Source organism: Pseudophryne corroboree, chromosome 5, assembly GCF_028390025.1.
Source record: "Pseudophryne corroboree isolate aPseCor3 chromosome 5, aPseCor3.hap2, whole genome shotgun sequence".
Lineage (NCBI taxonomy): Eukaryota > Metazoa > Chordata > Amphibia > Anura > Myobatrachidae > Pseudophryne > Pseudophryne corroboree.
Genome location: NC_086448.1, coordinates 462,126,814 through 462,138,974, shown reverse-complemented (window position 1 = coordinate 462,138,974; position 12,161 = coordinate 462,126,814). Strand labels below are relative to the sequence as shown.

At 41.7% G+C, this 12,161-nt stretch overlaps 1 protein-coding gene across 1 annotated transcript in view; it reads right to left on the bottom strand.

Moving 5' to 3' along the window:
- The window catches only part of MYO10 (myosin X), a 457,089-nt gene that overhangs the window by 319,056 nt on the left and 125,872 nt on the right, over positions 1 to 12,161 (bottom strand). The window contains exon 3 of the mRNA XM_063922946.1: positions 6,562 to 6,720. Coding sequence (XP_063779016.1) covers positions 6,562 to 6,720 — 159 coding nt within the window. The remainder of the gene's footprint in view (positions 1 to 6,561; positions 6,721 to 12,161) is intronic.

The following is a 12,161-nucleotide window of genomic DNA, read 5'->3' as shown; positions in this document are numbered from 1 at the left end:
AATTTGTACCGGTTTTTATGTGTAAAATGTTGGAGGGTATGCACTACTGTGTGGTGTAATGAGAATAACGGACACTACTGTGTGGTGTAACATGAATAAGGGACACTACTGTGAGGTACAATGAGAATAACAGACACGACTGTGTTGTGTAACATTAATAAGGGACACTACTGTGAGGTGCAATGAGAATGACAAACACTACTGTGTGGTATAATAAGAATAACGGACACTAATGTGTGGTGTAACATGAATGCACATGGGGATAGGAAGTCCAGACTTGACTTACAGTTATAATTTCCTTGAAATTAAATTAGTAAGAATAAAAATAAAAGATGTAAAAATAGCAAACCAATCGGCCTCATGAAATGAACGCCAAACATACACAACGTACGATCATTAAGCTATTACAATTTTTATCTCTTATTTGGAATTTCACTTTCAATAAAATATATACATTTCTTCACAACTGCCATTTCACCATACCACAACCAATCATGTTACACCCTTCATTAGCATACTACAGGATGCTAGCGATATTGTCAGGTTTGATGTGCAGCACATCAAACCTGACGATGTCGCTAGCGACCATGGGCACACACATATCAGGGATACACGCTGCCCGATATGCACCGAATTGAGCCATATGTTGTCTGATCAGGTGGATGAGACCGACATATCGCTCATTGTGTACCAAGCTTAATTCTCCCTAGGTAATTCGCTCTGAATTCAACTCCTCCAAATAGTTCAGTCAAGACATTTATTCTCCAAACAAAATCAAACAACATTCTGACTCCAAAACCTGTATTGTAGTCTGCTCAAATAACACAACCCCACAAACACTATTTCTACTTATACCTGGTTACATATCTGGCTGGACCATTATCACAACTCCCAATCCTCAGATTTGTGAACTCAAAGAGGGAGAAGCTAACAATGACGTAATACCTGAGACGGGGCTATTCCCCACCATCAACTGAGTGACTTGAGGTAAAGTTATGTGCTATTGCTCCTGCACTATTGCAAATGCTAGCAGACTCAATAGCAATGCCACATAACATACAGGATGTACTAGCTACATGTGATGGCCCAACTCCCTATTTAGTGACTTTATACTGGTGTTTATCTTTTTTGCCCATTACCTGCAGTAACCATGACACACAAGACACCAGTTATGCATTATGGGAAAGGAACAATGTGAAAATTATGCATTGCATAATTGATCAAATCTACAATTTTTATATGATTAATGAATAGTCATTAGTTTTATGAAATAGAACTTTTGAATTTGAGAAATCTGCTTATTACACTGATAAAACGTTTCTCCCTGAATATTGGCATTTATTTGCAATAGATAATGCTATCCTGAGCTGCCATCTTTTCAAATCCCGCCAGTGGCTCTGACCTCCTTGCCTTATTCCCATGCTCTCTCCGATTGTCTGCAGCAGAGCAGACGCTTCAGTTTTAAATTGAAATCTTTTTACTACAATGCTGAAAAATAAATTCTAATCATAGCTATTTGCGACGATGATAAAATTATAGTAAAATCTAAAAGTCCACTAATATATATATATGCCCCTAAGAAAGGTATGATATGAGACTATTTGCTTTACTATATCATATAACTTTTTGTGGCCTACTTTATCTTTATTGTTACTTGTACTTTGCAATTCATCTGTGATTCGCTATGAGAAAAATATAGTTATCTGTATAATTTGCTCCGCTGCAGAGACAAAACATGCAAAAAGTTGCTACTCTGGTGCATAGTAATTGCTCCTTAATACCATTACTTTTGGGGCAAATTCCAGTGGCAAAGGTTTATCAGACCATGCAGTGTTACTGCACATATATCACCTTAGGTTACACATGTACACTGAGAGAGCCAGAGGAGGCAAGGTGCTCTAAATGCATATTTGCACTCTGGGAGCCCTTTCCATAGGAAAAAGCGTGATATAACGCCATCTTAAGATACAATTTAAAAAAAAACCACCTACAATATTTTGGTAATGATGTCGTTTCAAATTTCTCCGCTTCTTGAAAAATACCGTTTCTTGGATGTCTGTGTCCAAATACATTGTTTAAACTGATTGATAGCAATAATATATTTCTAAACTATTGTGTTATTTCAGCACAAGAATCTCTGTAAGAGGCAGAGATTTGCTCTTTAATGTCTCATAACTTTCTGTGCGTTTTCATGGTAGTAGCAAATGTGGTGAGCTTGGCTATAAGGCCAGACCAGCACATGCCACAGAAAATGAGGTACACTGTAGTATCATACATACAAACTATTTTCCAAGAAATACACAATAACAGGCTGATTCAGAGACGCAGGGAAGCTGGCTGCACCTGCGGACACATTGTGTGCTCAGAATTAAATGCAGATCTGATCATTTCCTGACCAGGCAGACTGTAATTAGATTAAGTTACTAGCAATCTGCCTAATGGCCACCCCTTAGTTTCACTTATGGTCTTCACCTGTATTCAGAGGTGTCCCCTATTTGTCTGCTTGTGAAAGTAGCAATCATCCCTATCAGTGCTCATTTGCACTAGCTCTAACCCTGGTGCAAGGTGGATTTCTGCATATGCTCACCTCTGAATAGCCTGCAATTCTAGCGACAAGACCATTGAACACTTACCTGACATGTAAATACCTCTTGCCACCCAGTTGCATAAACTCAGCTGTAAGTAGAGATGCAGCTGTGATTCATGTCTCTTGATCTCCTGTAGGTGCTCACAATTGTGTATGCTCAGCTACAGATGTGTCCTCCTACATCCTTGCTGCAGTCACGTTAAACAGCCATACCATGGCGTGTCTTTATGTGCAACTTTTTCCATTTAAATGTGTCTTAGTCGCATCACTATGCAAATAGGACACACAGGGAGCTTATGCTGATTAAAATTATATGCGGCATGCTTATATTCTGTTTGTGACTATGGCTGTATCTGCAGACGAAATGCTATGATACAGTGTTTTCCTGGAAATCACTGTAACGTAGCATGTCGTTTGCAGATAAAGCCACAGTCACGCACAGAATATAAGCATATTATTTTAATCAGCATACGCTGCTTGTGTGTCTTAGCCACATAGCAATGCAAATAATATGCATTAGACGCCAGACATTAGCAGAGCCGCCCGGGAGCTGCCGGCTGACTCACGCCAGGCATCTCCCGCTGCATGGTGTATTAACGTAAGATGTATGAGGACACATCTGTATAGAGCATACGCAGTGCGAAAAAATAGCAAGGCTTAAAATTTTTTTTAAAAAACAGACTTGCATGCAACTCTGAATCAGTCCATAAGCATTTTTCTTTCTATAGCCAGATACAGGTGTGTTTCTATAATGGATGCAGGGGGTGCGGTGCACCTGGGTCCTATAGACTATTTTTATAATTTTCACTGCAAAAATCACTGGGAAAATGGTGACAGCTCCCTTTTTCTGAAGCTATGTTCATGCTCAGTAAACTCTGGCACAGTGCCAGTCTACTCTGCGCATATGCAATGGAGACTTAACACGGGCACCATGCTCTTTTAAAATGCTCCAGGCTATATATACTATGGAGGCAAATGTCTGCTTCATTGATCTGGTTTACTGCAAATTTAAATTTGATGTTAGTAAAGAGCCCTCAGTGCTTGATAGCTGTTCTTTAAATAATAATGGATGATGTTTATGTTCACATGAGTGGATATTCAAGCTTTTTTTTTATTATAAGTTTTCTAAAATACATGTAAAACATCTCGTCTATGTATTTTTCCTTCAGGGCAGTGATGGGTTTTAACTACTGTGAGACACAAATAATTGAATTGACACATCCTGTTACTGTAGCAATGATTCCATGAGTAGTGATTGGCCGAACAAGATAATTAACCAGATGGTCTCAGTCTTCCTCAGGCAAACACAGCTAAAAAGCCATGCTCAGCAGTGACCAAAAGATAAAATAAACTATTTCAATCCTGCCAAACTGGAAGCCAGTGCTTGACATTAAGCTTACTCCATATTAAAAGTACAAGGAAAAGCACTATGAGACATTAACATACAGGAAAGACGTTGATTTATATACATGAAATAAATGGAGTATTTATACCTACAGTAACTAAGTTCATACATCACGCTATTATTGTAACTATTTTGCCACAGGCTGCCATGTGACAGAGAAAGTGCTTCTTTAACAAGCAGGCAGCATTTGGCAAACATATCTGCAAGTTCACAAGAAATGTATACACGGGGCTCAGTGAGGTATCTTCTATTGACTCCCTTCTTACTGACTACTAACCACTGCATGCCCAATGTCAGTTCAATCAGTGACATACTGCAATCTTCAGATGGCGTCGTCCTATGCCTATGGGCTTCTATCGCTCAACCCCTTCTGAGAGGGATCCAACCGGATCCCTCCCAGCACGTTCCCCTGCGCGTGCGTCACTCAATGCATGCACGGATCGGGCACCCGGAAGTCCTATCATCGCAAAGGAAGCTCTTACCGCAAGAGCTGTCCTTTGTGTTTTTCTTCATGCATACAGCGTTAGTAAATGCTGATATGCATGCGGAGAGTGGCGGAATGCATTGAAAGCAAAATGCGATACTTGCTGCTTCCACCCAAAGTGCCTGGACACCTTCTTCATAAGTGTAATTATTGGGCCAGGCTTGTAGTAAGTGAAAGTAATGCTAGCACTGAAAGAAATCTGAAGAGCAGCCTTGTTGAACAAGTCATATACTGTGCAGTAAAGCAGCACTATATAGATATGAACAATCCACTAACTGCATCTTTTACCTCAAAGAACAAGGGAAAGCTGATCATATTTACGAGCTTCTATAGTTGTCACAATGCCTCAACATGTATCCTTTTTGGAGATGGGACAGACCTTAATTATTATATAGATCATTTATCCAACTCCATCCACAAAACATAATTAAAAGTTTAATTAAAGACCAGGAGCACTTCTGGAGGGTGTGAGCAGAAATCCACAATAAGTACAGCCTCTAGCTCCCCGGCTCTTTAAACAGGAGCTACAATACACACAACAATTGAATCACCCTCATAATGGGGGTCATTCCGAGTTGATCGCACGCTGATGATTTTCGCAGCACAGCGATCGGGTTACTACTGCACATGTGTATGGGAGTGGTAGGAAAAACTCAGGCGTGTCCAGGCGTTTGCAGGGCAGGCGTCTGACGTCAATTCCGGGAATGGACAGGCTGAAGTGATCGCAAGGGCTGAGTAAGTTCAGACCTACTCTGAAACTGCAAAAAACTTTTTTGTCCCGCTCGGCTGCACATGCGATCGCACACTTGCAAAGCAAAAATACACTCCCCCGTGGGCGGCGACTATGCGTTTGCGTGGCTGCAAAAAATAGCTAGCGAGCGATCAACTCGGTATGAGGGCCTATGCTGGAAGTGATCTGAGCAGGACTGCGGCTGCTGTTGGAAATGGAGGGACTATAGCAAATAAAGAGATATCTGTTGCAGTCCCTCCATGGTACAATGAATGATACTTCAGATTTGCGGGTACCTGTGAAAACAGGTGTTTTTGGGGGCTATCCTTCAAACATTATTTAAGAAATATGCCATTTAAGGTATAGTCCTAGGACAATATATTTGATTGTGGTTATGATCTAACATGATACTGTCACCTGAGTTTATTGGGCTAAGTTTCTTTAAAACAGAGCATTATATAGCACAGACAAAAAGACCAATAAGCACCATCAAAGGATAAAAATATTCAAAAAATTGTAGGCTGCTTTTTGAGATGATCGACTGTTAGAGAATTTGACGTATTTGCGCCCTAACCATAACTAGCAATACATGGAACCTAGGGCCTAATTCAGACCTGATCGCAGCAGCAAAATGTTTCTCTAATGGGCAAAACCATGGCCTAATTCAGACCTGATCGTAGATGTGATAAATTTAGCACATCTACGATCAGTCACATAGACATGCGGGGGGACACCCAGCACAGGTCCAGTCCACCCCGCATGTCAGGCCCGACCCCCCCTCACAAGTTCAAAAGCATCGCACAGCGGCGATGCTTTTTTACTGTAGGAGTAGCTCGCTGCCAGCACAGCTCCTGCGCACTGGCGGGAGCTACTCATCGCTATGAGGGTCGCAGCGTCTGAATGTGATGTCACACAGCCGCTGTCGCCCGCCCCCACCCACCCCCTAAATGGCGGGCAAACGCTGCCGTCCCGCCCCCCTCCCGCCCAGCGACCGCCATTGCCTGTCAGAGGCGATCGCAGGGCTGAGACAGCTGTTGGCTGTCTGGCATGCGCCTGCGTACTGCCGCGCCGGCTCATGCGCAGTTCAGACCTGATCGGCTGCTGTGCGAAAACGCACAGCAGCGATCCGGTCTGAATTAGGCCCCTAGTCAGGTGCTGCTGTCACACTGATACAAACTAACCTATTGCAGGTTCTTCAGGTACTGATACCCAGAAAGCACAAGGTTCGGGGTCTGTACACAATACATAAATGAGGAACCTCATCTATTTTGCTCTTGGGGTTCAGCAGTACATTACATTCCTAAAAAGGTTACATCCCTTTAATTCCAACTACAACAGTTATAAGGTAAACTTACATATATTTTGTTCTCCTGGTATCGCTGGTAAACATTGTACATTATTGATCCTTCATGAAGATCTCCCAGTAATGCCATGTCTTCCACGCCATTTGTGCTAGTTGGATGCATAGTGGTTACCTTCTGACGAGTAATTGTGCTTTGCTTATATGTGAATACCTGAAAGATAACAAAGTAACAGACACATTACATTAATAATCATTTTCTTACACTGTAATGAGGAACACAGAGAGATGCATGCAGGAGAACTTAGGCCAGGGAAACAGTATTGTGTATTACTCAGAAAGCCATCTTACTTTAGCACCTGAGTAAGCCAGGATTTTATCATTGCAGATTGTAATAGTGTAACTTTTCTGAAATGAAAAGTTCTACATGTAGAGCAAATGCTTCAGAGACATACCGGGTTATGAAATTTGCTCCAGTAATCTTGGAGCTATTGATTTTGCCCCCCTGCCTATTCAATTATGGCCCATTTTTAAGGCATCTCCGCAAATGTCTTTTCAACTTTTTTTTTTTGAAAAGGCATTGTGAAAAATGCCTCAAAATCAGTGAAAACAGCACGCGTTTTCACTGGCACAGGTGAGAAAACATGTGGATTCGCCGATCCACATGTTTTTCGCTCATGCTGAATTTATCGCCTAGGCGAAAAACAGCCCTGCCATTGAATAGGGCAAATCCCCATTCGCCCTAAAAAATAGTGAAAAGTCAAACTTTTCGCCTATGCCAAAAAAAAAAAAAAAAAAAAAAAACGGACCTAATTGCATAACCCCCATATTCTCACATAGAAGGAACACCTGGGTCATCTCATGCTGATAAACCCCAGGGATTAATACCGCAGTGGGCATCCTTGCCTCCAGTGGAGTGCCTTAACATTCAAGTCATTCTATATCAGAGTAAATATAGTATACATTCGGGGATATACTATCATTATTATCATTTTTATTTTACTAAAGTGCCAATCTCTTATTCAGTGCTGTACATTGGTATATTGAGGGGATAATGATACAAGCAAATGCAAACAATGTGGGGAAAAAGGGTGTATAGAGTCAACTCCCCAAGGTGCAAAGAGCTGCTGAGATAGCACCCCCCCAACAGAAATGCAACACCATACTTCCATTTACATAGACAAAATACAGAGGAATGGATTAGGTGCACATACAGCGCTGAATACAAACATATCAAGAGACCGTCACCGGGATCCCGACAGCCGGGATCTCAGCGGCGAGCGCAGCGTGTCCCCTCGTGGGCTCGTTGCGCTTGCCACACTTCGGGCCCAGTGTATTCCCCCTCTGGTGGTGGCGTGGACCACCACCCAAGTGGGGAAACCAGTCGGCGGTTGGGACTCCGACCACCGGTATTGCAGATGGTGTCGGGATTCTGGCATCAGTCAATTGACTGCCTCCCCCATGGACAACATGTACATGTGGGTGAGAAGGAAAGAATTACAAATCATGGTGTAGTATATCTCAATAAACGTGTTACTTTCACACAACAAGAAAATTCCACTTATCAAAAAGACCTTTTACACATAATGGAAGTTATATGTTTGTATTTAGTGTTGTATGTGCACCAAACCCATTTAAATGGCAAACAATGACTTAGCTGAATTCTTAGTATGAAGTTCAAGTTCACATATCAAAGCAAACACATTAAAATACACAAAAAATGTTGGCTTCCAGATTAAATGAACACATTTTATAGTATATTTGTTTATCTTTTTAATTCAGTGAACATTTCAGTACAATTTGAGTTTGTAACTTGCTTTGGTAAACCATTTAACATATTATACAACATGGCCATAACTAAGGGTGTATGAGTGGTGCCGCTGCCCCACAGGATCTGTATTTGTCCTACAGGGTGCCTAAAGTGGCCCCCTGTACCCAGAAGAGCTGCTCCGGGCACACACTGCAGCCTGAAGAACCGTGCAGAGCGTCTTAAGCATGCTCGAGGCGGTGGTCTTCTTCTTACTGACGGGTTGCCATGGCTTATCACGGATTTTGTTTCACCCGCCTCGGGTAGGCGGATTCAAATCCCTGGAAACAGCCCCGTGCTGATTTCTCACGAAAAAACACAGGTTTCACTGAACCTATGTGTTTTTGGGAAGAAAGATTTTTTTTTTATGGGTGATCCTTATTGGATAGCTTGTAAAAAAACATTGGTGAAACATCAGAAAAATTACTACTACTATCCTTTCAATCTTTGAGTGGCCAAAAATATACACGCACTAATTTTCTGCATAATTATTTCTCTGTATGATCACATTAATGTACAACAACTGCAAGATAAACGGCACTTCTGCGCATGCGTATGCGACGCAATGTGCATGCGCGGCGTACTATTACAATGAACGATGTAGTTTTAAACAGGGTCTGCTTTTCAGTCGCACAGGCAGCCGCAGAGTGATTGACAGGAAGAGGGTGTTTCTGGGTGTCAACTGGCCGTTTTCAGGGAGTGTTCGGAAAAACGCAGGCTTGCCAGGAAAAACGTAGGCGTGGCTGGGCGAACGCGTGTTTGTGAAGTCAAAACAGGAACTGAATGGTCTAAAGTGATCGCAAGCGCTGAGTAGGTCTGAAGCTACTCTGAAACTGACCAATTTATTTTTGTAGCCGCTCTGCGATCCCTTCGTTCGCACTTCTGCTAAGCTAAAACACACTCCCAGTGGGCGGCGTAGCGATTGCACGGCTGCTAAAAACTGCTAGTGAGCGATCAATTCGGAATGACCCCCATGGTGCAGGCGCCATGTTCCCAGAGACCTGCACATATGCAGTAGACTCTACTTATATGCGTCATCCGAGTGAGAGGAGGGGGCCCACGTGGAGAATCATAGGGCCTGATTCAGGTGGGGTGTGTTCAAACTGAAATCTAAATTGCAAAGTAAAAATAAAGATGTCCAACATTTGTGGGCCACATGCAAAAGCAGCCAGTATTTACCATACACAGAAAATTAGAAATGGATTTGCTCCCCTTGTATGGTTTGTTCCAGAAACAAATGTTGCTAACATCTAGCAGATGAAATGTCACGGCTACCAGCAGGCTATTACATTTAACCTTTGTCTTTATTTTTAACACGTGTTTTCTTTTATTCCAGCATGTGCAAAACCGTACAGGTTGGTGTGACCTGTAAAGGTGGGTACACACTAGGCGATGTGCTCGGCGTTTCCCCTCCCAGGTCAGGCCACCCGAAGGCGGGCATACACACTGTGCTATATCGCTAGCGATAGTACACAGTACGTGGCCATGCATCATTCTTCGTTTGCAGCATACAGACTGTGCGATTTAGTAAACAAAATGAGCAACGTTGTTTACTGTATCGGCAAGTGTGTATGCACCTTAAGTGTCACTAGGGGTACATGCTGCAGAATTTTGCTCGTCACAGCATACTGGCACCCATGTATGTATGTATATAAAGAATACATATATTAAATGGCTTAATTTAATGTAGCTTTCTTCAACATTATAATAATATAAATATTTAAAAATATATATATCTGAAGATAGCTTATTTACATACACTCATAATCAATAAACTGCATGCAGTGTGTACTAAAAGCACTCTAAACATCCTATTGTTCACCTACATTATTATCGTAAAACTATTATACATGTGGTGCACTTGTACATTTCATTAGAGGACAGCTAGAGTAACAAAAAGAACACAGAAGTCTGTCTGGCAACAGCACATTCTTATTCCTATAACTTTAGCAGAGACTCAATAACACAGACCCTAAACTTGCTAAAGCTCTCACATCTTGCCCCTATGTGAGGGGGGGTGATGAGGCCCACGGTTCACGTTACAAGCAGTGGAATGTGACATCCTGTGGAGTAAGGGTGGAGATTTCAGATTATTTCAGCAGTCCAGGGACATTGTTACAATATCTCATTAAATGTATCTATTAATAATATAAAATAATGTGAATATGAGAATCACTGTGGGCTGGTAAACTGAGCGGTGATTCAAAATTGATAAATTTGATTTTTTGTTTTCAGTAGTCAGCTTAGGTCTATATTGCATCGCATTCCCTGGAGTCATACACATAACCTATGGCATACATTCCATTCTTTTTGTCCCTTCGAAAATTGTGGTAGTTTGGTACCTTATATGTCTATACAGTAACCTCCCGAGGAGACTCATTGATGAAAAACAGACGTTCAAATAACATTACAGCTCCTGTTTAATCATTTAGTGGATGTCTGAGTTATGCTGTTCTGAATTGGAAGTCATGTTTTATGTTCATTGTCATTCAGGTTAGTCAGGGAGCATAATATAGATCGGTACACAGAGCCGGCCATAAGCATAGGCAAACCAGGCAATTGCCTAGGGCATTTGATATGCCTAGGGGCATCAGCAGCTTCTGCTGATTAAAATGATATGTGGCATGCCTATATTCTGTGTTGCATTTCTTATGCAGATACAGCCACAGCCTCACACAATATATAGGCATGCTGCATATCATTTTAATCAGCAGAATCTGCTTGTGCATCCTAGCCACATAGCAATGCAAATAAGATGCATTTTCATAAAAAATGGTGCCCGACGTTAGCATTGAGGCAAGATTTATGAGGACACATCTGTATCCAAGCAGAGGCAGAGGTCACAGTGTTAGTGGCAGTGTGAGTGCTGTGTGCATGTGAGTGGATTGGTTGTGCAGTAGTGTTCGGAATATGTGTAAGGAGCATTATGCGTGTCATGTAAAATGAATTATGGACACTATCGCATCATCAAATGTGAATAAAGTTGCAGTACTGTACGGTGTAATTGGAATTGGGGTTACTATTGTGTGGCCATGCCACTTGCCAGCAAAAACACACCCCTTTTTGGGCTGTGCACCAAATGTGCGAACTGTTCCTATTTAAAATATAGGGGGTACAAACACCAAAATAAGGACTGCTATGGGTGGGGGGTGATTGTGCTGGGAAAGAGGTGCAAGGTCAGAGGCGGAACCAGTGGTGGTGCTAGGGGGCACCAGCCAAAATCTTGCCTAGGGCATCATATTGGTTAGGGCCGGCTCTGTCGGTACAGAATGGAAAATGTAATAAAACCATTCTGAGACATCTAACAGTGAGCAGTGCATTTTTACCCTATGAAAATAGGCGCTAGTACTCGGGTGGCAGTGCTCACCTAAGGCTACAAGTTGATACAATATGTACAGTGGCTACCTTACAATTCTTCATTTGTTTTATTCAATTCTGACATGCTTCATTGATTTCCTGCATACCTTTGGGTACTAATTCTGACTCTCTGCCCTAATGTCACTACATGAGCAATATTGGACATTATGACTTCATAACTTAACTGTAAGATGATTAAAATATAAAAGCTAATAGGAAAATCAGCAAAAAAAGTAACAATAAAATCTATTCATATCTATACATACTCTCTTTATTTGAATGTCCTAATCAAGATTATAGCTTGTGTTAGATAACTTGTGTTAGATTAACTTGCTCCTCATCTGACATGATTATATGGGTTCGGTATGATTTACTGGCAGCGAGTACCTGGGCACAAGCTTGGAAAGTTACTTTTTCCTGGACTTACTGCATGTGATAACATTGCAGCACCATAAAATCCGCCGCGTGTCCCCAGCATATATCTTTTATAC